This window comes from Triturus cristatus, chromosome 3_2, assembly GCF_964204655.1.
Source record: "Triturus cristatus chromosome 3_2, aTriCri1.1, whole genome shotgun sequence".
Lineage (NCBI taxonomy): Eukaryota > Metazoa > Chordata > Amphibia > Caudata > Salamandridae > Triturus > Triturus cristatus.
The window spans coordinates 850979545-851005435 of NC_140584.1; the positions used below are offsets into that span (position 1 = coordinate 850979545).

At 38.6% G+C, this 25891-nt stretch overlaps 1 protein-coding gene across 3 annotated transcripts; it reads right to left on the reverse strand.

Moving 5' to 3' along the window:
* LOC146858295 (uncharacterized) lies at positions 1-24955 on the reverse strand. 3 transcript variants are annotated; one of them, XM_085646906.1, is made up of 9 exons: positions 24855-24955; positions 24712-24767; positions 24047-24624; positions 23273-23334; positions 22515-22573; positions 11000-11040; positions 2584-3021; positions 1413-1628; positions 1-362 (listed from the first exon to the last, which is right to left on the reverse strand). In XM_085646906.1, exons 7-9 carry the CDS (start codon positions 3019-3021, stop codon positions 99-101), a joined length of 918 nt encoding a protein of 305 aa, XP_085503032.1. In that variant the 5' UTR covers positions 11000-11040; positions 22515-22573; positions 23273-23334; positions 24047-24624; positions 24712-24767; positions 24855-24955; the 3' UTR covers positions 1-98. The 3 variants fall into 3 exon arrangements, with proteins under 3 accessions (XP_085503032.1, XP_085503033.1, XP_085503031.1); XM_085646907.1 differs by lacking the exons at positions 23273-23334; positions 24047-24624; positions 24712-24767; positions 24855-24955 and having other exon boundaries at positions 3-362; positions 22515-22690; XM_085646905.1 differs by lacking the exons at positions 11000-11040; positions 22515-22573; positions 23273-23334; ... (1 more) ...; positions 24712-24767; positions 24855-24955 and having other exon boundaries at positions 3-362; positions 2584-3817.
* Positions 24956-25891: the final 936 nt, after the last annotated feature.

A 25891-nucleotide genomic window follows, 5' to 3' on the forward strand; every position in this document is an offset into this window, starting at 1 on the left:
ATGTGATTTAAGATTTTTATTAACTAAAATATTTATTTTGTATGTATCCATTTTATTCAAAGTTACAAAAGTAGTTATATTTTTGCAGATTGCATAATTTAATCTTCGTCAAGAATTTCGACAATGTGTTCATTTTGAAATATTATATTTAGTGTTTTCGGTAGATGTGGCATAAGAGCCTCTGAAAAGTCCTCAATATCTGCTGGAATTTGTAGGTGGTCCATTAAAAGCGCATTGCTTATTTGTACCGATTTTAAATGTTCATTATCTTGAATTTGTATGGTAATGGTGCTTTTTTCCTGAGTTGTATTTTCGAGTCCATATATAGTTATCTGCAGTTGTTCTTGGGGTGGCTCAATTTTCTGCAAATAGAAAAAAACATCAGTTATAAAACCCATTTTTTACTGTTTTTTTTTTTTTTCTATATTTTAACGTGCTTTTCAGAGAAATAAAAAATTTCTTTAGATGCTGAAGGAATTTCTCCAAGATTTTTCTGTGAATTGCATTTGTTCAGCGCGGTTCAGAGAATGTGAAAAATGTAGTTGAAGGCAAAGACCCAAAGTGCGTACTTATGTGTTCTTACCTATGGAATTTATGAAGGCGGTGTTGTATTTTTTTTGATGCAGAGTGTTTCTAAATGTAGTGCAAGATGATGTAAAGGTGTCAGATATTTATAAAAATGTATGTTTATATGGCACATTTTGTGAAAAATTTGCAATAGAATTCGAATATGCACAGGAAAGTAGTGAGAGAGTGCAAATAAACTCCAAGTTAAGTAATAGGTAATGTAAAATCGAAAAGTGCATTTAAGGCAGTTTTTGATTAGTATGTATTCCAAAAAGGTAAATATAGACATAGATAGAGAGTTGGATGTTGTTTTGCTTGAGATGTAGTAATGTATGATTCTGGTGCTATTCTAATAGTAAGTTAGTGCTATATATAAAGTAAGATATTTTATGTTTCCATGTGTTTGTAGGTAAGGTGTAGATATGGACAAAAATAGTTTATATGGCATGGTTATGGACTAGCATTTTAAAATGTGTGCCAAATTATTATAATGAAAGGTGTAGTATGATTTGCAATGTATTGACCTACATGTTTTGAAGTTTGTCGTTAGGTGTGGAGCTGTAGGAAAGGTAAACAGAAAAGTTGTTTGTGATATTTCGAGAGTGTTTTGTATGAATGTATATGCATGTATTTAAAGGCGATATAGTATTTTGGTGTTTCATCTATGTGTATGAGATTTATGTGTAGAATTCCAAATTGTATGCTGAAAAAAGAGCAACTGATGTTACTACGTGTGATATAAAAATGGTGAATTTAATGAGTCTTCTGTTCTAGATGTGTAAGTAATTTCTTTGCAAAGAATACATTTTTTGTTTTTGCGCATTGTATTTTTACTTTGTACTTACTTGCAATTGTGTATTCCGAGTAGAATTTAATATTTTTTCGTTGTTAAATTCATGCACTGTCAGATGGGTTATTTTTATGTAGCTCCCAAGTTCAATGGGAAAGTCTGCTGCGTCCCTCCACAGTGTTATTTTCACTGAGTCTGTTGCATCGTTTACTGTTATTGATTTTAGTTTTGTTTCTTGCCCTCCAATGAATACAGTTTTGGTTTCTTCCTCCTGTCAAATTTGATAAACAATCATTGTTATTGGTTCTTGCATAGATAGTATACACTTGTGCTGTATCTTTGTTTATTGGAGAGAACATGCGAGTGAAAAGTTTGTTGATTGTTGTGGTGTATTAGTTGTGTAATAGTGTGTGCTACAGTGTGTATGTTAGAGAGTGTGCGTTAGAGACTTTTGTATGGAAGTATATATATGATATAATTTGTAGGAGAGTGCACATAAAAGAGTAGATGATGATATTTTGTATAGCTATCATTTTTAGAAGTGTTTGAAATAAATAGTAAAAATACTTTACATGTTTGAAACTTGTGGGACTGTTCCATGTAATCAACACTTTACAGTGCATTTAGTGTCCGATGTGTATTTTTACAGATGTTAATGTTTTTTTTCGTAAATTATATTAGTTAAATATAATTTAGATTGTAAAATGAGCGAGTAGAGTTGCTAGAATATTGTATGTGTTGTGCAGTAAGTATAGTGCTATTAGCAGCAATGTTGTGTATTCTATTTGAGTTTCTACATCGATTAGTCTTAAATATAGCCTTTAGATGTTATTTCTCTATAAAAAATTGTTGTATGCTTGTAGTAGATTGTACTACAGAGTATTGGCAAAGTTTAAGTAGCAATGAATGAGATGGAGAGTGTCCGTTTTTAACTATTTGTAACCTTGTGGTGTGTGTAAAAGGAGTAAGCAACAGCTATTACTTGAAATGTTTGTAGATAGTATGTGTGTTGGAGTGAGTGTTGTATATAGTTTATAGTAAAGTGTGCTGCTAATAGTGTGTGTTTTAAAGAGTTGCAGTTACTAAATGGGTTTTGAATGTATGGTATAGTGGTTTGAAGAGTGTGATTACAAAGTGTGTGTGGCAGATAGTGTTGCTGATAGTATGTAAGTTTACAGACTACTACATGCAATAGTTAAGCACCTTAATTTTTTTATGATACGTACCTCTGATATTGTCCCTAATATGCTCATCAATGTCCGTAAATTAGCTTTTCTTATAGTTTTTATTGGAGAAACTGGGGGTGCAGGCGGCTGTAGCAAATATACTGCTTCTTGGGTTATTGTTTCCGGGAGCGTTAATGGTGGCATTCTCGAAATCTTTGTTTGTTTCGTTAAGATGATGACATTGTTCTTGTTTATAAAATTCCGAATTATAATTCCATTCCCTTCTTTTGTTAGCTTGAAAAAATCATCATTGTAGCAAGTTCCTTTAATGGACCCACTTTCATCAGCAAGAGCAATGTGGAATAAAATCTTATTTTCTTGCTTAGCGTTTTTGTAGTGTGTTTTTGCAGAGCATTTGACTATGTTTGCTCGTATTGCTTTTTGATACGGTTTGCTTTCCTCGTGTTTGGTTTCCTTAATTTCTTGTATAGAAATCATCTGCAACGAGACAAATAATGTAAGTAGACCTTCTGAATCTAGCATGTAAAGAAAGGAAATTCCTAAAGCAAAATAACATACAAATTGATAATTTCAGTCTATTAAATAGCTACCCATAATGCTTTGTGATCGCTATAGTAGGACTCTAGTATACCAAAGTGAGTTATCTCTTCATTAACATATATATGGTCTAAGGTTGAATTGTAGTCTGTTGTGTAGTTTTGTATTTTTTGGTGACATTGAAATTGGTTTCGCATGTATTCTAAAAGTAGTGTTGCATTATGTGATACTTGTGCTAAATCTATGTTGAAGTCGCCCATTATTATATATTTGTAGTTTGGGTAAAAGCTCAATACGCTAGTTAACACTTGAAAAAGTTTTTGTAGTTGTACATGTGGTGGCCTGTATATTATCACAAATAAGTAATCACAATTCTTTATAAATAAAGTAAAATGTAAAATGTCAATTTCGTGCTGTGTTTCATAAATTGGCAAAAGGCAAATATTTTTCTTGTAATAAACAGCAATCCCATGCTTGGTATTTTGATTATGGAATTTATCAAATAGCATCAGATGATAGTGGTCAATATATAATGAATGACTGTTCCCTTCCCTAGTTGTGTTTATTTCATTGAGACATATAATATCTGCCTTCATGATATTTGTGTCGGCTTGTATAGCTTTGTGATTTTTTTGTAGTGAACGTATGTTGTGTACAATAACATTAAAGTTTAGCAGATAATTACATAATTGTGGTACTGATATTTCTAATAGCATATCTGTCCTTAAGCGGGCCATTTCTTCATGAACCTTTGGGTGGACAACTATTTTGTCCTGCTTAAAGTTTTTAATATATATGTTTTCTAATGATTTTGCTCTGCTTAAAGCAACATAATGCAAATGATGTATTTTACTATTGTTAAAATGGATGTAAAGTGGTTCAATAGTTTCTCCTTGTGTTCTATGTATAGTACGTGCAGATGATTGGCGTAGTGGGAATTGCTTGCGTATTATTGTTATAAATTTTTGTGTAAATTGAAAATGTCTAGAGATAACATGAATTGGTGTCCAATGAGGTGAAATGTTACTGTGATATATGTGCCTATTTTCCTGTCTTGTTAATTTGCCAACATTTTCTTTATCAAAAAGAATCCATATCACATTTGGAATGCTATTGATAGTTTCTACTAATTCAACTATACCTGTTGCACCATTTGTTAAGCCATCGTTAACATTGATATTGCATGTTAGATCGTATCGTAATTTTAATGCAATATGCAATATAAATGGCAGGCCCATGGTCTTAGTTGCATCTGCAGGTAATTGCATTAGTATTTTTTTTTTTACAATTTCGCTTAGGTCAGATGCAACTGTATCTATTGCGGTTGATGTGTATACAGGGTATTTTGTTATATGTTGTAACAAAACTTCATTATTAATATTATTAACCTCTTTGTTTGTTGCCATTATATAAGGGATGGTTTTGGTAATGTTTTGGGGTGGGTCTTGCTCGCGTGTTTGTATTTGTATAATATCGTCATTAGTGTGTTTTCCTTCTCTTAATCTATTTAGTAATTGAGCAAATGGTAAGTCGTTTAGCTGTCTCATAATTTTTGTTAATTCAAACAACTTAAAGTGTGTTTGCCATAAATTTGTACTTACTGGTCTGTATGAATGCCTAGAATTTTCAAATATGTATGTGTCAAATACTGGTTTTAACTGATAAAAATCTCCAATAGCTAATATGGATATCCCACCAAAAGGGAGTTTGGACATTTTAATTTCTTGTAACCTGTTATGTATAAAATTGAAAAGATTTGCCCCTACCATTGATATTTCATCAATTATCAGCAATTTCAGATGCAATAATTCATTTTGAAGTGCACTCCTGTTCTCATGAGTGAGTGGTTTATGAGACAGCGATTGCGAAACTGGTATTTTGAATGTACTATGTAGCGTTTTACCATGGATGTTATGTGCTGCTTTGCCTGTTGGAGCTGTAAGCAATACATAAATGTTATCAGGATTTTCCCCTGCTTTGGTATTGTAATAGCGTAGTAATGTTTGGTAAAGGGCTGTTATAAGGAAGCTTTTCCCTACTCCTGCACCACCTGTGCAAAACGTATAGCAAGGTGTTTCTTTGGTTTTTATCCAATGCAAGTGATGGTATATAAAGTTAAGTTGCTCATCTGTAAGATTTTGCATCAAACTGTGATATTGGTCATCCGGCATTATATTATTGGTTAAAAGTTCATCATTACTTGTACTTCTAATGCCTAAATCAAATGATAAGTCATATAATAGTGGTTCATTTGTTTGAACTTCAGGACAAATGTTTTCGTCAGTTTCTATATCCATTGGGGGTATAAGTAATGCGTCCAATGTACAGTCTCCATTGGCATTAGGTGTTAAAGGGGTATTATGCCTATTATACTTAGTATGATTAGCGTCAACTATATTTTGAAGTTCTAGGTATTTTTCATAATATGTTTCCTTATTACCAATAATTTGATTTTCTACTCTCCAGGGATAATAAAGCATTAGCAATTCTCTGTAATAATTTTCAGGGTCATTTTTTTTATTAAACCTGCAATACCGAATTATTTTTTGTTTTTGCCGCTTTGTATAATCTGTTTCTGCAGTTTTATTTGGTATATTAATTTCAAGTTCTTCCTCATCCGAGCTATAAAAGTTGTTTTCGGTGAGGAAATTATCATGGTCTGTTGCATTTTTCTGCTTTCTATTTTTATGATTTCCATGATACATAGATGCATAGTCAGCTAATGTACACGTTTCCAAATCTGTAGGACGTTTGCTGTACTTTACTATTACATTATCATATTGTATTTGATTGGATGTATCAGGTAACAAATTTATAGTCTCAATGTCTTTTAATAAGTAGGTACGCTTTTCTGGAGGGCTTGTATTAATGAAAACATACGATCTAGAACTTTTGCGTAAAGGAATTTGAAGTATAAGATAGGCTGCTTCTTGCGCGCTTATTTCTGTACAGTTTAGGAATTTGTTACCTATATGCTTAAGCTGCTCTTTTATGCTTGGATTGTGATAAACTTCTTTTGCTGCTTGTGCAATCAACTTGCTCATTCCACGCTGTGATTTACTAATATATGATACTATATATACGGCACATGCATATGCGTCTAAGATGTATTGTATATCAATGTTTGCTTGCCATGCTTGTAAAATTGTCGTATTGTAGTTATTAATAAAGCATTCAGCTGGTGTTCTTTTTAGGAAAATTGTATTTTTTTCTATAATGCAGCGTATACATCTAACATATTGACTTAGATCTAGTTTCATTGTATCTAAAAACTGTTCAAAGGAATAATGTGAGAACTCTTGCGTGTTCATAGTTAGGTGGATTAGTTCGATTTTCTGTAAGAGCTCTTGATCAGTTTTGTCTAGTGGTAATGGTTCCAGTATAAAAGTTTCTGGCATTGGATATTTTGGGTACTGGTATTTGCATGTTCTTTTATGTTTAATACGACAATTTTTGGTATGTCCATGCTTTTGTAGTGGCAATAAAGGCTCGATATTTGTATCTTGTTGTTTTGCACAGGTTATATATTTATCTATAAAAGCTGTAACAGTAGTAACTTCTGAAGTTTCATACTGTGGAGCTCTTTCAATCCATATTATAGCATGTATATGTGGTGATCCTCTTTGTTGAAATTCTACTCTATAAAAGTAATCTATCACCTTGCCAATTGGGTTACTTTTATGCAGTAATATACAATTAAAGAATTTTCTAACTTGAAAGTCAAAATGTCGGGCACAAGTAATGGGATTTCTCTGTATTAATTTGCATTTTTCCTCCCATGACATTTTTTTGAATTCTTCTTCTGTACATTCTTTTTTTTTCTCAGTGCGTAATAGTATGTTGATTAAATGATACCATTTAGTTTCTGCTGCTGATAATGTTAAAAAAAATGTTGGTATCCCTAATTGTCTTATCATAGCAAATAAGTCTTTTTTGCATTGCTCCCAATATGGTGGTGAGCCACGTATTGTTTTTAGTATTTTATATCCCTCATTAAATTGGAAAATGCTATCTAATTTTTGTTTGATGTCTTTTGCTGTAATAATGTTACCATTGGTAAAATATTTTCTAAGTGAGATGTATATTTTGCTCTGTATTTGCTTAATATGCAACTTTTTCAATTTGAAGAAAACATTTGTCATGGAGTTTGCTACTCTTAAATCATAACTTCTTAATTCCCATTGACATATTGTACTGTAATGTATTGGTACATGCCTTTCTTTGTTTGTTGGCCTTCGCTTCCCACAAAAAATAGTGGGGAAAGCTAAATATTCAGAATCTTTGTCTTCATATAGACCCCTTGGTGTGTTATATTCTGCAGGTGCCAAGTTAATAATGTTAATGCTTTCTGTAGTTATAGTTTCATTAGTTAGCATAGTATCTAAATTCCCAGCTGCAATGTTGTCTGATGAATCTGATGTATTGTTTGCATCAGAAGTGTCATTACAAGGTGGCATATTCTCTGGTGTATATTCCCAATCTTTATTAACAGTGACTCCATATTCTTGGAACATACTGCTAGTAGTTGCTAAATATAGAGCTGCACGCTTTACTTTGTTTGGCCTTACATTTTCGAAATGGGTATAGGATTTATAGCTTAATTTGCGTTTTAATTTTATTGGAATCGTCATGTTATCATTAATTTGTCTTGGTAAAACAGTTACAGTTGTCATAACATCGGCAGGAACGTTAACTACTGCACCTGAGAGAGATTTTTGGAAGCCTCGCGGCAGCGTTCTGATTTGTAAAAAAGGTATTCTTGGCGATACTAATCTCTCTTCTAAATTATGCAAGTGTAATTCAGGTGGGATATCAGGAAATGTCATCCCATTATAGAAAGAACATGGTGGTATTTTGTCCTTGGCAATATAGTTGTAACATGTCCGGCATATATCTTCTGTTTGATATTGACTAATGTTACATTCTATGAATTTAGCCCTTTTTTTTAACTTGTGCGTTGTTTGCAAACTTTGTTTATGCCACAACTGATTGCAAATAGTGCAAGCATACTCTGGGCCATATTTAATTTGTGCATGGAAAGTACTAATTGTGGCATTTGTCAAAGATGTTATATTTGTGGCATTAAGTGTATTTTCTGTTTCTTGTTCATGCAATCTTTTTCTGTTACAGTTATTTGGTTGTACTTCTATTGCATTTGGTTCATTGTGTATCCCAGCATTATGTGTAAATGTGTTTGTTATTGGATTGGAATTGTTAATAGCTATGATAGATTCAATATGACTTGTGGTTGTGGAATTATCTGTATGCATTTGCCTATCGCTGTCGAGTGTTTCTGTAATTGTATTTTCTAGTTGTAACTCTATAGGTGTGATATGTATAGAGGCATGTAGAGTTAACTTAGTAGTATGGATATACATGTCTCTTATAGGTGTAACTTTTTTCTCTCTATGTTTTCTTTGTGTTGTCTCAAGTGACAATTTGCTAATTTTGCGTACTGTAACTGGAGTGAAGTATAAAGTAAAACTTAACGAATGTGGTACTTTGTTCTGGAGAGCCAACGTTCTGATGTAACCAATAACCTGCTCAGGTGATTTGATTTGTAAAGCAATAGAGGTCCCCTTAGCAGGAGGTATTATCTCCTCATTTTGGCTATTTGAATTAAATACAAAGTATGCATGAATCGTTTTGAATATTGAAATAGTGTATGCATTAAAACAAATCAATATACCACTGTTCAAATGCATTGAAGTAAGGGTTCTCAAAAGCCTTGCATTTTGCATTTCTGTTTGCTTTTCCTCCAACGTTATGCTCTTTTTTTGCTTAATTGCATATATAACGTCATTGTGCTCTATGTAATTGGGTAAATATTGTGGTTGCATACAATTTTCTTTATTAATTGACTGCATTTCAATATATAGTGCATTTCCAAGTCCCATAATAGATTGCAAGTCTTGACTATCCCAACTATGTGCGGGTTTACAGTAGTTATGTAGAATAGCAAATAGACTATTTTGTATAGATTGTGTACACCTTGATGGTAGTGTAAGATTTGTTTGTGTTTGCTGTTTGTCTGTACTATATACGACATTTATATGTTGTTGTGTTTGTGGCCAAAAAGTTTGTTCTATGTTGTTCCTGATGTTAATATGCATTTTTGACAATATAGTCTTGGTGTTATTTTTTGGGCTAAGTATTTTGTTACCCTGAGTGTTATGTTTGTTTGTAGGATGGGAGCTTTGTATATATGCGTTATTATGCAAATCACTTGTTGAGCCTGTGATGTTTTGTGTCTGTATGTTTTTTGTATCACAACTCGTGACTCTTGTGTTGTGTCTAAGTGTATTTCTAAGTATATTTGCGTATGTCGGAGTATTATGTGAGTTACTTGCATATTCTGTTGTATCTATGCTAGTGCAGGTAGGTAGCGTCAGTTGTGCAGCTGTTATAGGCACAATGCAATTTTGTGAGGGGGGAATATGCTGATCACTAGCTAATGATGCTGATGGCTGAAGAGTACCTGCCTTTGATCTTTGGAGGCAATCTCTTTCATTTTGTATGCGAGTTCTTAATGTGTGTGTGAATAAATCTGTACATGCTTTAGTAGAATGCACATAAATATGCTTGTGTAATATGGCACTTGCATTTTTCTCTGCTATGAGCATTGCCTTATGTAGTGAATCTTTTTTAATTGGAATTATATCTATTGGAGTTAATTCATATGGTAAGTAATTACTATTGGGTCGCTTTAGACTATATGCCAGATTTGTTATGTACTGTATAAGCCCTTCAAATGATATTTGTATGGTAATACATGTCCCATTTGGGTGAGGCATTCCTGTGGTGTCGCGGCTATGCGAGTCAAATACAAAGTATGAATTTTCACTGTGCATAATAGCTATAACATACATATCCATGCAAAGTAAAACACCGCAATGCAAATTGAGTGCAGCTCTCAATACTGTTTGCATATTTGGCGAAGATGGGTCAAACTGTTTCAGTATATCCCCATAAGAAGGTTGTTTAAGCTTAAGCGAATAGATAGTGTCATTGTGTTGGATATAATTTGGTAAATCATCAGGATGCATAAGCTGTTCTTGATTTATGGAATGCATATCTATATATAAAGCATCCCCTAAGTCCATAATGGCATGTAAATCTTCTACAGTCCATGTATTAGCAGGTTTGTAGCTATTGTGTATGATTGCGAATGTGCTGTTTGGCAAACATTGTTTGCCCCGCGAAGTAGGAGAAAATTTGTTATGCCCTTGATGATAAGCTGCCTGCAGTATTTCCATGATATTAATAGCGACACCAAAATATTGTTCAAATAAACTGCCGGTATTAAACTACCTATTATAGGTTTGTATTGTAGCGTTCTTTGGATGCTGTATTTTAGTGTTGTAAGTTTCTTGTATGGACTATATATCTGTATGCTTCTATACAAGTATAATGCTAACTAGCATATATTAAAATTTATATACACTTTCTAACTTTTCTGAGTAGTTACTATTTATTTGTATAGCTATACAAGGTTCATGCAACTTCCCTTGTGCTGCTAATAACAGTAAGTAATAAATAGATGCTGTTCAGCAAACTAATTTCGGTGAGATAGGTTAGATGTATACTTTATTAAATTTATGCTATATGCATAGGATTCTAAAATGAATAGAAGTGTCTTCTAAGCATGCATTTGTTGTGTGTTTCTATACGCTTGTAGTGTTTCCACGAATGTTGTGCTTTAAGCAAAGGTCAGTGTTTCTTAAATAGTCTGTGAATGATGTTTACGGATTTGTAAGCACTAGACTTTCTCAACAGCCTATAGGTATCGTTAACAGAGGTTATGCATGCTGAAAACAATGAGTATGTTTCAAAAAATATATATATATATTCTAATGATCCCAACTGATTTGTTTTCACCACAGGCTGGTGTATCAACAATAAATTAAGATACTTTCACCTTGATGCCTTGAAAAAGAATGCGCAACTTCTCACAGTTATCTATGGAAGAATAAAAACAAGTATTAATGTTGATTTAGCATAGTAATATACAGTAAGTTGTCAATAGTAACGAAATTAAGTAATTTTTGCATGGCTCATAAAGTTGGTAGATGTAATGGAGGGAAAACACAAGTAGAAATTGTATCCCAAAGAGCAATACAGATGTAATAATATGGAGATGGTTTGTAGTGTAAGGTTTCTGTCGAGTATGGTAGAAAAAGTGTTGTAAAATGTAGCATAGTGTAGACAATGTGTAGCCAAAAAAGTGTACATCGAGAATGTGTAGCAGAATGTGAAGAAAAGAGTAGTAGAGTGTTTTTCTTAGAGTATAATATTTAAATAGTTTCATTAAGAAAGACAAACAGTACGGTACAAAAACAAAGGCAATAAAACTTGTCAGTGCTTCACATAATTCATCCCATGGTAGTCTGCAGCACGGAATTATGCAACATATTGGCGCATGCGCTAAGGTACAGGGGCTAAGGCAGAGGCGCAAAGTAACACGTGTTATGCCACATGTGTGAAGTCACAGAATGTGTGTGCTGTAAAGAGTAGATGGAAGAAATTGTGAATGAGAATGTATGCTAAAGAGTGTGTGGTACAGAATGTGTAATAGAGAATGCATGGTGTAAAAAGCATTGTGGCCAGTGTGTGCTATTACAGTTGAAAACAGGGACAGCAAACTGAAAAACTTTGAGAAAAAGTTGACAGAGCCTCACGTAAGTAACCCCATTGGAGTTTGCAGATTGGTTCTCACCTGCATGCTCACTTTCGCATCATCAGCTATTGTCAACTTAAAGGTTTAAAGTTTGAAAAAAGCTAGGTAAACAAAGAGGAGAGTAAAGAAGAGGCAGTGTGTTATACGTCAAGGAGTAGCGAGTGGAGTAAGAGTAATGTATGTACAGTACAATTTTAAAGGATAGTAGTGAGGATAAAGACAGTAGAGATGTAACCATTAGCTCTGGTGCATGTTGTGAAGATGTACATAAAAATGCGTGCAACAGGTAGTATGGTAAACATTATGTATAATCATAGTGCATGAGAGTGTGCAACAGAGCGCGTGCAATAGAGCGCATGCAACAGCATGCATGCAACAGAGCGCATGGAAAGGAAAGAGGGCGCGTGGAAAGAGGGCGCGTGGAAAGAGGGCGCGTGGAAAGAGGGCGCGTGGAAAGAGGGCGCGTGGAAAGAGGGCGCGGGGAAAGAGGGCGCGGGGAAAGAGGGCGCGGGGAAAGAGGGCGCGGGGAAAGAGGGCGCGGGGAAAGAGGGCGCAGGGAAAGAGGGCGCAGGGAAAGAGTGCGCGGGGAAAGAGGGCGCGGGGAAAGAGGGTGCATAAAGAAATAGTCTATTAATGGCGCAAACACTGAGCTATCTAAAGGATAAACTTTCTTAAAAATTTGACAGTGCCTTACATAAGTAACATCATTGCATTGTGCAGATTGGTTGTCATGTGCATTCTGACTTTCTCATCATTAGTTATTGCCAACAAATAGGCTGGAAGTGTGAAAAATTTGGCGGAAAATAAAGTGAGAATAAAGAAGAGCCAGTATGTAGTATACATGGAGTAGAAAGAGCAGTAAGAGTAGTGTGTGTAGTGTTGGCTTGATAGTAAAGGCTAGGAGGATAATAAAGGTAGTAGAGTTGTAAGCATTAGCTAGGGTGCATGTAGAGGAGATGTGTATTATAATTTGCACAGTAGCTAGTATGTTAAAGTGCATACCAAAAGACAGCGTGTAGTATTGCATAGAGCGTGTGGCAGAGAGGCTGTGGTAAAGAGCTGGTAGTACAGAGAGTGCCATAGAGGCTGTAAATATAGTGCGTGCTATAGAGTATATGCACCATGTTGTTATATGCGCTAAGTTACACGCGCTAAGTTACCTGCGCTAAGTCACAGTTGCTAAGCCACATGTGTCAAGTTACACAATGAGAGTACTGTAGAGAGTGGCTAAAAGAGTGTGAATGAGAATGTGTGCTAAAGAATGTGTGGTACAGAATGTATAATAGAGAATGCATGGTGTAAAAAGCAGTGTGTGCTATTACAATTAAAAACAGGGATAGGATACTGAAAAACTTTGAGAAAAAGTTGACAGAGCCTCACGTAAGTAACCCCATTGGAGTTTGCAGATTGGTGCTCACCTGCATGCTCACTTTCTCATCATCAGCTATTGTCAACTTAAATGTTCAAAGTTTGAAAAAGCCAGGAAAACAAAGAGGAGAGTAAAGAAGAGGCAGTGTGTCATACGTCAAGGAGTAGCAAGAGGAGTAAGAGTAATGTATGTACAGTACAATTTTAAAGGATAGTAGTGAGGATAAAGAGAGTGGAGATGTAAGCATTAGCTGTGGTGCATGTTGAGAAGATGTACCTAAAAATGTGTGCAACAGGTAGTATGCTAAAGATTATGTAAAATCATAGTGCATGAGAGTGTGTGTGGCAGAGAGCATTTAAGAAGTGCATGCAACAGAGTGTGTGCAAAAGAGTGTGTGCAAAAGAGTGTGTGCAAAAGAGTATGTGCAAAAAAATTTGTGCAACAGAGTGTGTGCAACAGAGTGTGTGCAACAGAGTGTGTGCAACAGAGTGTGTGCAACAGAGTGTGTGCAACAGAGCGCGTGCAACAGAGCGCGTGCAACAGAGCGCATGCATGCAACAGAGTGCATGGCAAAGGAAAGAGGGCGCGTGGAAAGAGTGTGCGTGGAAAGAGGGCGCGTGGAAAGAGGGCGCGTGGAAAGAGGGCGCGTGGAAAGAGGGGGCGGGGAAAGAGGGGGCGGGGAAAGAGTGGGCGGGGAAAGAGGGGGCGGGGAAAGAGGGGGCGGGGAAAGAGGGGGCGGGGAAAGAGGGGGCGGGGAAAGAGGGGGCGGGAAAGAGGGGGCGGGGAAAGAGGGGGCGGGGAAAGAGGAGGCGGGGAAGAGGGGGCGGGGAAAGAGTGTGCGTGGAAAGAGGGCGCGTGGAAATAGGGCGCGTGGAAAGAGGGCGCGTGGAAAGAGGGCGCGTGGAAAGAGGGCGCGTGGAAAGAGGGGGCGGGGAAAGAGGGGGCGGGGAAAGAGGGGGCGGGGAAAGAGGGGGCGGGGAAAGAGGGGGCGGGGAAAGAGGGGCGGGGAAAGAGGGGGCGGGGAAAGAGGGGGCGGGAAAGAGGGGGCGGGGAAAGAGGGGGCGGGGAAAGAGGAGGCGGGGAAGAGGGGGCGGGGAAGAGATTGCGGGAAAGAGGACGCGGGAAAGAGGGCGCGGGAAAAAGGGCGCGAGAAGAGGGCGCGGGGAAAGAGGGGGCGGGGAAGAGGGGGCGGGGAAGAGGGGGCGGGGAAGAGGGTGCATAAAGAAATAGTCTATTAATGGTGAAAACACTGAGCTACGTAAAGGAAAAACTTTCCCAAAAAGTTGACAGTGCCTTACATAAGTAACATCATTGCATTGTGCAGATTGGTTGTCATGTGCATGCTCACTTTCTCAAAATTAGTTATTGCCAACAAATAGGCTGAAAGTGTCAAAAATGTAGGGGAAAATAAAGTGACAATAAAGAAGAGACAGTATGTAGTATACATGGAGTAGAAAGAGCAGTAAGAGTAGTGTGTGTAGTGTTTGCCTGATAGTAAAGGATAGGAGGATAATAAAGGTAGTAGAGTTATAAGCATTAGCTAGGGTGCATGTAGAGGAGATGTGTATTACAATTTGCACAATAGGTAGTATGTTAAAGTGTATGCCAAAAGACAGCGTGTAGGAAAGTGGGTTGCATAAAGCGTGTGGCAGAGAGGCTGTGGTGAACAGCTGGTAGTACAGATAGTGCCATAGAGGCTGTAAATATAGTGCGTGCTACAGAGTATATGCACCATGTTGTCATATGCGCTAAGTTACACGCGCTAAGTTACCTGCGCTAAGTCACAGTTGCTAAGCCACATGTGTCAAGTTACACAATGAGAGTACTGTAGAGAGTGGCTAAAAGAGTGTGAATGAGAATGTGTACTAAAGAGTGTGTGTTGTGGAGTGTGTTTTGGAGAATGCATGGTGTAAAATGCATGCTGTGGTGTGTGCGCAATTTCTGTTGAAAACAGGGTTAGTAAAAGGAAATAATTGTATAAAAAGTTGACAGAGCATCGCGTAAGTAACACCATTGTAGTTTGCACATTGGTTCTCACCTGCATGCTCACTTTCTCATCATCAGCTATTGTCAACGTTTAGGTTTAAAATATGAAAAAGAAACGAAAACAAAGAGGAGAATAAAGAAGAGGCAGTGTGTCTTTTACGTTAAGGAGTAGCGAGAGGAGTAAGAGTAATGTATGTAGTGTTAAATTGTAAAGGATAGTGTTGAGGATAAAGGTCAGTAGTGATGTAAGCATTAGATGTGGTGTATGTTGAGGAGATGTACTTAAAAAGGTGTGCAACAGGTAGTATGGTAAAGAGTATGTAAAAGCATAGTGCATGATAGAGCGTATGGCAGAGAGCATTTAAGAAGTGCATGCAACAGAGTGCGTGCAACAGAGCACGTGCAATAGAGCGCGTACAACAGTGTGCGTGCAAAAGAGTGTTTGTAGAGGATTAAAGTATATTATTGCTGGAAAAATTGACATAGGCAAAGTCCAAATCCCCTGGTAGTGTTGAGTGTTTAATGTCAGTAACACTATTGAGGTTTGCCAAATACTTTACTTGTATCTTCACTTCTTCATTGTTAAAATTCGGCAGCATATAGCTTGAAAGTTCCCCAAAGAAAGGATTAAAAAGAGGCGCGTCTAACGACCAACAGTAGTCTTAATGTAGGCATTAAGTATGATATATGTAGAGGAGGTGTCTCTAAAAAAGTGCGCTTTAAATTGTATTCTGTACAATATAGCATGTTAAAGAGTGCATGTTAAAGATTGTATGGTAAACAGTGCAAACGCAAGACTGTTTGTAGAAAACTAAACTATATTGCTATCTAATAAATTCAACTGCTCTAACGTAAAATTTGCCAGCGCCTCATGTTATTAACACCATTCGAGTTTTCCGATTGTTTGGCATGTGCATGCTTACTTCCCCATCAACAGCTAATGCCAAATGTGGTTTATATTCACATTTTCACGATGTCACACAGGCATTTACATAAACCTACACATACACACTGCTTCATTCAATCGTGAATTTAAGTACTCCATGCAAACTTCCCATTTTGCTAAATTCTTTAAAATCAATAATACATTATTTGATTGTGCACAGCCATCTATGTATTGTTTTTTGTGGCCCAACTCTTTTCTCTCCCCTTTCCCATAGCAAGCATTTGTTGAGGAAGTTTCCCTCAGCCTGCCCCACGCTCTTCAGAATCATGGGTGTCTTTTTTTGCAACTTTTCTCTTTTGCCCAGCCGGACCCATATTTGATGGTGGGCATGTTTCTTCTATTTTATCTTTGGCCTTTTCCGGCTTATGTTTATGGCTGTGAGGCAAATTCTTCATGAAGCAGTATGGCAAGCAATGTGCTATGTTTTTTGGCTGTTTTGTTGTTTGCTTGCTTTTTATCTAACTTTTTGTTTCTCGAGCTTAAGCGGTGTGGGTCATTCCGGTGCAGCGGCGTGCAGGGAGTGCTTTCCTCGGTAAGTATGGTGCTGTTTGTGGGACTTAGGTAAGGCATATTGTAAGTAACTCATTTTTTTTTTCTGTTTCGTTACAGGTCTTCAGCAGTGAGGGTCGTTCCAGTGCGGCGGCATGCAGGGAGGCTTTTCCTTTGTAAGTATGGTGTTGTTTGCGGGACTTAGGTAAGGCATATTGTATGTTTTGTAACTAACTGTGTATCTTTGTTTGTTTACAGTGCTTCATCGTTCTGGGGTGCTACGGTGGAGATGCCTACATGGAGCACTTTCCCCAAATGTATAGTGCTGTTTGGGCTATACATCTATTAAAAAAAGCTAGCATTAGCTACGATGTTTAAGAGGTGTGCTACAAATGGTGTGCAGTAAAGTATGTGTATTGAGAGTACGTGTGGAAGAGGGCGTGGGGAGGAGGGCGCGGGGAGGAGGGCGCGGGAAGGAGGGCGCGGGAAGGAGGGCGCGGGAAAGAGGGCGCGGGAAAGAGGGCGCGGGAAAGAGGGCGCGGGAAAGAGGGCGCGGGAAAGAGGGCGCGGGAAAGAGGGCGCGGGAAAGAGGGCACGGGAAAGAGGGCGCGGGAAAGAGGGCACGGGAAAGAGGGCGCGGGAAAGAGGCCGCGAGGAAGAGGGCGCGGGGAAGAGGGCGCGGGGAAGAGGGCGCGGGAAAGAGGGCGCGGGAAAGAGGGCGTGGGAAAGAGGGCGCGAGGAAGAGGGCGCGGGGAAGAGGGCGCGGGGAAGAGGGCGCGGGAAAGAGGGCGCGGGAAAGAGGGCGCGGGAAAGAGGGCGCGGGAAAGAGGGCGCGGGAAAGAGGGCGCGGGAAAGAGGGCACGGGAAAGAGGGCGCGGGAAAGAGGGCGCGGGAAAGAGGGCGCGGGAAAGAGGGCGCGGGAAAGAGGGCGCGGGAAAGAGGGCGCGGGAAAGAGGTCGCGGGAAAGAGGGCGCGGGAAAGAGGGCACGGGAAAGAGTGCGCATAAATAAATAAATAGTGTATTAATGGTGAAAACACTGAGTTAGCTAAAGAAAAGTTGCCCACAAAGTTGACAGTGCGTTACATAAGTAACACCATTGCATTGTGCAGATTGGTTGTCACGTGCATGCTCACTTTCTGTTTATTTGTTTTTTTTGACAAATAGGCTGAAAGTGTCCAAAAAGAAGTGGAAAAAAAGGTGAGAATAAAGAAGAGACAGTATGTAGTATACATGAAAAAGTAGTTTTGAGCAGTAAAAGTATTGTGTGTAGTGTTTGACTGATAGTAAAGGATAGGAGGATAATAAAGGTAGTAGTTGGAAGCATTAGCTATGCAGCATGTAGAGGAGATGTGTATTGCAATGTGTACAGTAGGTAGTATGTGAAAGCGCCTGCCAAAAGATAGCATGTAGAAAAGTGTGTGGCATACAGTGTGTGGCAGAGAGCCTGTGGTAAAGAGCTGGTAGTACAGAGAGTGCCATAGAGGCTGTAACTAAACTGCGTGCTACAGAGTATATGCACCATGCTGTCATATGCACTAAGTTACATGCGCTAATTTACCTGCGCTAAGTTACCTGCGCTAAGCCACATGTGGTAAGTTACACAATGAGAGTACTGTAGAGAGTGGATAAAAGAGTGTAAATGAGAGTGTGTGCTAAAGAGTGTGTGGTGTGAAGTGTGTTTTTGAGAATGCATGGTGCAAAATGCATGGTGTGGAGTGTGAGCAATTACTGTTGAAAACAGGGTTAGGAAAAAGAAAAAATTTCAGAAAAAGTTGACAGAGCCTCACGTAAGTAACACCATTGGAGTTTGCAGATTGGTTCTCACCTGCATGCTCACTTTTTCATCATCAGCTATTGTCAACTTATAGTTTGAAAGTATGAGAAAAGCAAGGGGAAACAAAGAGGAGTATAAAGAAGAGGCAGAGTGTAGTATACATAAAGGAGTAGCGACAGGAGCAAGAGTAATGTATGCAGTGCACAAATAATAAAGGATAGTAGTGAAGATAAAGGCATTAGAGATGTATGGTGCTGTTTGGGCTATGCATGTAGTAAAAAAAGCTAGCATTAGCTACGATATTTAAGTGGTGTGCTAAAAATGGTGTGCAGTAAAGTATGTGTATTGAGACTACGTGTGGAAGAGGGCGCGGGGAAGACGGCGCGGGGAGGAGGGCGCGGGAAAGAGGGCGTGGGAAAGAGGGCGCGGGAAAGAGGGCGCGGGAAAGTGCGCGGAAAAGAGGGCTTGGGAAAGAGTGTGCATCAAAAAATAGTGTATTAATGGTAAAAACAGAGCTAGCTAAAGAAAATAGTTGCCCACAAAGTTGACAGTGCGTGACATAAGTAACACCATTGCATTGTGCAGATTGGTTGTCACGTGCATGCTCACTTTCTGTTTATTATTTTTTTTTGACAAATAGGCTGAAAGTGTCCAAAAAGAAGGGAATAGAAAGTGTGAATAAAGAAGAGACAGTATGTACTGTACATGAAGAAGTAGTTTTGAGCAGTAAAAGTAGTGTGTGTAGTGTTTGACTGATAGTAAAGGATAGGAGGATAATAATGGTAGTAGTTGGAAGCATTAGCTATGCTGCATGTAGAGGAGATGTGTATTACAATGTGTACAGTAGGTAGTATGTGAAAGCGCCTGCCAAAAGATAGCATGTAGAAAAGTGTGTGGCATACAGTGTGTGGCAGAGAGCCTGTGGTAAAGAGCTGGTAGTACAGAGAGTGCCATAGAGGCTGTAACTAAACTGCGTGCTACAGAGTATATGCACCATGCTGTCATATGCGCTAAGTTACATGCGCTAAGTTACCTGCGTTAAGCCACATGTGGTAAGTTACACAATGAGTGTACTGTAGAGAGTGGATAAAAGAGTGTAAATGAGAATGTGTGCTAAAGACTGTGTGGTGTGAAGTGTGTTTTTGAGAATGCATGGTGAAAAATGCATGGTGTGGAGTGTGAGCAATTACTGTTGAAAACAGGGATAGGAAAATGAAAAAAAATCAGAAAAAGTTGTCAGAGCCTCACGTAAGTAACACCATTGGAGTTTGCAGATTGGTTCTCACCTGCATGCTCACTTTCTCATCATCAGCTATTGTCAACTTATAGTTTGAAAGTATGAGAAAAGCAAGGGAAACAAAGAGGAGTATAAAGAAGAGGCATAGTGTAGCATACATAAAGGAGTAGCGACAGGAGCAAGAATAATGTATGCAGTGTACAAATAATAAAGGATAGTAGTGAAGATAAAGGCATTAGAGATGTAAATTTGCTGTGGTGCATGTTGAGGGGATGTATATAAAAATGTGTACAAAAAGTAGTATGCTAAAGAGTATGTGAAATGATAGTGCATGAGAGCGTGTGACACAGTGCATGCAACAAAGCGCACGCAACAGACCGCGCGCAACAGAGCGCGCGCAACAGAGCGCGCGCAACAGAGCGCGCGCAACAGAGCGCGTGCAACAGAGCGCGTGCAACAGAGCGCGTGCAACAGAGCGTCACACGCGCTAAGTTACACGCGCTAAGTTACACGCGCTAAGTTACACGCGCTAAGTTACCCGCGCTAAGTTACCCGCGCTAAGTTACCTGCGCTAAGTTACACGCACTAAGTTACACGCACTAAGTTACACTCACTAAGTCACACAATGAGTGTGCTGTAGAGAGTGGATAGAAGAGAGTGAATTTCAATGTGCGCTAAAGAGTGTGTGGTGTAGCGTGTGTTTTGGAGAATGCATGATGTGAAATGCATGGTGGCGAGTGTGCGCTATTACTGCTGAAAATAGGAATAGCAAAAGGTAAAACTTGTACAAAACGTTTGCAAAGCCTCATGTCAGTCACACCATTTGAGTTAGCAGATTGGTTCTCACCTGCATGCTCACTTTCTCATCATTAGCTATTGTCAACTTTTAGTTGTAAATTATGAAAAATCATGGAAAACAAAGAGAAGATTAAAGAAGATAAAGTGTGTAATAAACATAAAGGAGTAGCGAGAGGAGTAATTTATGTAGTATACAAATATTAAAGGTTAGTATTGAAGATAAAGGCAGCAGAGATGTATGCCAAACAGTGCATGGCATTTTTAAGCTATGAACCATATGTTCTGAATGAAAAAATTCATTTTTTTCCAACGCGTGATTCCCCAAAAACAATTGCACAGTAGTATCTGCATTACTGCGGGTAATACATACATGAACGCCAATGTTTGTACAGCAAACACTAAAATTAAGTAACCTTCGAGGAGCGATGAAATAATTTAGAAAAGGATACCTCGTCCCGCTAGCGTACTTTGTGAAACCCCTCCCACCCCCTCCAAAAGTCTAACAAACATCACATGACAAAATGTCACTGCTAGTATAAGCTTAACCCCCCTCCCCCCCTTTTCGCCCCCCTCATCACACACTTGTTTCAGTTGGTTCCATTAGCATAGAAGCCTTAGAGATTTAAGTAAGGTAAAGACGCGTTTTAGACGGTACCTATACGTAAACAATGCACCTTGAAAGCATATGCAAAGAATTCCAACCGGAAGATGGTAAATGTATTCAAATGTCAAGAAAAAGGAATAGAAATAAAGCCAAATCTATAGAATGCGCGCACCATAACTGCAATCATAGGCCAAAAGTCAGATCCAAAAGGAGGCATGCACATGAAAGCATTTCACATAAATGTTTCGCATCACAAAACACATTTTTCCAACAAAAGTAAAACAGTCGTAAGACATGTAAAAAGTAGCAAGCGCATTAATATTCCACTGGTGCGAAATTTGTATAATAGCATATAATTGCAGATGACTTGCAACAGTCGCAAATTTGCAATGCAATCGATGTTAAAGTATCTTATGCATAGAGTGTTTCAGTGAGGAGGAAATAAGTGGCAAACTAAAGCCAAACGTTACCGTAATAAGGCTAGCATTAGTGCACATGCCAAAATGGCACTGCTAGTATAAGGTTAACCCCCCTACCCCCCTTTTCGCCCCCCTCATCACACACTTGTTTCAGTTGGTTACATTAGCATAGAAGCGTTAGAGATTTAAGTAAGGTAAAGACGCGTTTTAGACGGTACCTATACGTAAACAATGTACCTTAAAAGCATATGCAAAGAATCCCAACCGGAACATGGTAAATGTATTCAAATGTCAAGCCAAACGAATCGAAATAAACCCAAATCTATAGAATGCGCGCACCATAACTGCAATCATAGGCCAAAAGTCATTTCCAAAAGGAGGCATGCATATGAAAACATTTCACATAAATGTTTCGCATCACAAAACACATTTTGCCAACAAAAGTAAAACAGTCGTAAGACATGTAAAAAGTATCAAGCGCATTAATATTCCTCGGGTGCGAAAATTGTATACTAGCATATAATTGCAGATGACTGGCAACAGTCGCAAATTTGCAATGCAATCGATGTTAAAGTATCTTATGCATAGAGTGTTTCAGTGAGGATGAAATAAGTGGCAAACTAAATCAAAACGTTACCGTAATAAGGCTAGCATTAGTGGTGCAAGCAAAAAGAGCAAGTCAATGTACTGCATGTGCATTCGTTAAAGTTGGCCTAATATGTTTCGAAAGCTGTTCGGTTTTAAGCTAAAAACAAAATGATGGCATCTAAACGTTACGCTTACAAATCAAAATAAGCAGGATACCCAACGATGGCGAAGCGGTACCGTAATGTATACCGAAATACTGGCGAAAGCCAAAAGCATCCAGGTTATGTGCTGTCTATGTGTGTCCCTTCTAAATTCTGCCCAATCTACGCTCACCAAATATTTTATTGCAAACTTGACAAACAAAAAAGCGTGGGTCGGAAGTTTAAATGCATTCAGATACGAAGCGCACTGTGGTAACTACAAAGCGCCTAACATGTTGCCAAAGGTTGAGATCGCAAAACCACTGCACTTGTCATTAGCCAAACACGACAGAAAACGTTCAGTGAGTTCATTGTGTAAACGGAAATACAATAGAAGCTGCTTACCTTTTAGCAATAGAGATCGTTTTGGTCGTACTGGATGACCCACGAAATGTCTTGAATGTCTGCTCTCCCAGTTTAGGTCAAGGAAAAGAGAAATAAAAGGGAGTTAGTTCAAATGTTTTCTGAAATCTAGCCATCTATTCGAAAGGCAAATGCATTGTAAGTTGTATTTTAAGTAATAATTGTACGATTTTGGACAACAGAGCAAGTGTGCAATGCAATCCAGGGAAACGTTTGTAATGCAGTGTGCGCCTCACAAAGTATGCAAAACACGCGTACCGTAATGTGTATAGTAAGAGTGGCAAACACCCAAAAACTGCAAAATAACGTGGTGTGCGTGCGTGCTCCTTATAAATCGTGTTAAATCTTTCCTAGCAAGTGATTTCTTTTCAACGATTGTAATCGCGGCTTCGAAACTTAAAGTCAGCAAGATACCAAACGATGGCGAGCCGGTACCGTAATGTATATATAAATCGCGGCGAAAGGTAAAACATTAATGTAATGTGGTGTGTGTGCGTGTCCCTTGTAAATTCTGCCTAACATATGCTAGTAAATCTTTTCGTTGCAGCTTTTAAATAAAAGTGCGGCTTTGAAAATTTAAAGCCATAAAGACACTCAGTGAACTTTGCTAATAAATAAAGCATATAACATGTTTGCAAAGGTCAACATTGGAAATTTACTGTACTTGTCATTAGCAATCCACGATAGAAAACGTTCGTTGAGTTTATTTTAAAAAGGGCAATACAATTGAATTTGCTTACCTTTTTGCAATAGAGATAGTATACTTCGTACCGGATGAACCACGTAATGTCTAGAATGGCTGCTGTTCCAGTTCAGGTCGAGGAAAAGAGAAATGAAGCGTATTTAATATAAATGATCTCAAAAATGTAACCATAGATTCGAAAGCAAAAGGCATTTCAAGTTGTATTTTAACTAATAAATGTACGATCCCTGACAACAATAGCAAGTCTGAAATGTAAAGCATGGAAAAGTGTATTATGCAGAGAGCGCTTCACTAAGTATGCAATACACGGGAAACGCAGCCAATCGGTACCGTAATGTATTTATTAATAGCGGCGGACACAAAAAGCATGCAAGGTAATGTGGTGTGTGTGCGTGGTCCTCACAAATCCCGTCAAATATTTATCAGCAAGTGTTTTTCTTTTTAAAATGCAAGTAATCGCGGCATTGACAATTAAAGGGAGCAAGATACCAAACGATGGCGAAGCGGCCCCGTAATGTATATAATAATCCCGGAAAAAGCATAAACATTAAGGTTATATGGGGTGCGTGCCCCTTCGAAATGCTGCCCAATATAAGTTAGTCAATTTTCCCGTTGCCGATAGTAAATAAAAGCGCGGTTTTGAAAATTTAAAGGCATCAAGATACTGAGCGGACTTTGCTAACAATAAAAGCGCCCAACATGTTGGCTAAGGTTAACATAGTAAAACACCAGCACTTTACATTAGCAAAACACGATACAAAACGTTCAATGCGTATATTTACAAAACGGCAATACAAATAAAGTGGCTTACCTTTTCGGAATAGAGATAGTTTAGCTCGTACTGGATGACCTGGAACCAAGCAATGTTTTCGAATGGCTGCTCTTCGAGTTTAAGTACAGTCAAACCGGAGGAAAGGGGAGTTACTTTAAATGAATAACAATAGAGAAGTAACACTTGTTTACGAACAGCACGCGTGTGAAATCTTCTTGTTGTCTAGCCGTATGCTAATGTTTGGGTGGTGGTCTTCCTTGGATGAAAGGAATGTCTGCCTGAGAGTGTGTGCTATCGTTAGCGAGGAGGTGTGAATTCCTGGTGAATTGAATGTGAAAGCATGCATGAGACAGATAGCGATCCAGCAAAAGGAAACGCGGCTCCAACCTGTCTGACCGCGTTCAAAGTTTTTATCAAAGAGAATTCACCGCAAATGCGCTGTAAAGCTTAAACCTCCTTTACGAACACAAAACATTCTAAATACAGGCAAAATACGAAAATAAGTAAACAGACTTACCTTTAGATGCCTTACCTTAGACCCGCCAAAAGATTAATACCTACAGAGTAAAGGTCCTAAAGCACGATGCTGCCCGGGATAGTCAGGCCCGCGGAAGTCCCTGTAAAACCCCCCCAAAAAATGTCTTAGTGAAATACGAATCAGACAAGATGTCTTATGAAAGATCCGCAAACACCAGCATACATACCGGCTGAAGTAATCTTTGCATGACGCTTCCCAAGGACGGATCGGCCCGGTGAATTCCTGTGAAAAAAAAAGTAAAAATACAAGCGTTAGATAAGGGACAGACAAGATGCTTTACTACAGAGGCGGCAAACGCATTATACATACCCATGGAAAGCAGTGCAAGCACGTTGGTTCCCGGGAACGGGCCAGAGAGAGGCATACCTGGAAAACAAACAGAAAGTAATTTATTCCAATAACAACCTGAGGTAATGCCTACAATTGGTGAACAAACTTCAAGTGACCCGTTTATAACTGCGTAGCACCTACCATGCGATCTGCAAAACACTGTCACTCTCCCCCAATAGCAGATTATGTTAAAAAACGTGCCCTTATGATAACTCCCAAGCATTACAATCAAAGTAAACGCAATTTTACATTGAACATATTACGTTTCAAATAATTCAATTTAGCTGTCTGTAGCTGCGCCCGCCTACCGTGAGATCTAGAAAAGCGTGCCACTCCCACCACATCAGATCCAACCCAAAAACGTGCCCCACCCTCACCGTACGCAAATATTGAATTGCACACAATACACGTGACTGTACTTCCGTTAAAAATCCTGTATTCCAAAGAAATAAACCGCCTAACATACAACCTTAAAAAAGTGAACACATCCCCAAAAATTACAGCATCGATAACTCTCCAACATTCTAATTATCGTCAAAGTAATTTTAGAATGAACCTAAAAAGGAATAAAAGATTCGCACTTACCTGTCTGTAGCTGCGTCACTCCTACCGTCCGATCAGAAAAAGGATGACACTCCCAATACAGCAGATTCATCACAAAAACGTGCCCCACCCTGACGTAATCACATATTGAATCAAACACAATACACGTGACAGTACTTTCGTCACAAAACCTATATCACAATCAAATAAACGTTCTAACATCCAGCAATAATTAATTCCCAAGAGAACATAACAGGTATAAAAGAATCGCACTTACCTGTCTGTAGCTGCGTCACTCCTACCGTCCGATCTTGAAAAAGATGACACACTCCCAAAACAGCAGATTAATCACAAAAACGTGCCCCACCCTCACGTACTCACATATTGAATAACACACAATACACGTGACAGTACTTCCGTTACAAAACCTGTATCACAAGCAACTAAACAGTGTAACACCGAGCATTAAATAA

Excerpts from the sequence above, each read along its gene's own strand:
- LOC146858295 (XM_085646905.1), bottom strand. The coding sequence starts at position 3,066 with ATGCTAGATTCAGAAGGTCTACTTACATTATTTGTCTCGTTGCAGATG. Across the intron at positions 1,629-2,583 it reads TATTAGGGACAATATCAGAG|GAGGAAGAAACCAAAACTGT; the intron begins GTACGTATCATA and ends CAAATTTGACAG. Across the intron at positions 363-1,412 it reads CTCGGAATACACAATTGCAA|AAAATTGAGCCACCCCAAGA; the intron begins GTAAGTACAAAG and ends TTCTATTTGCAG.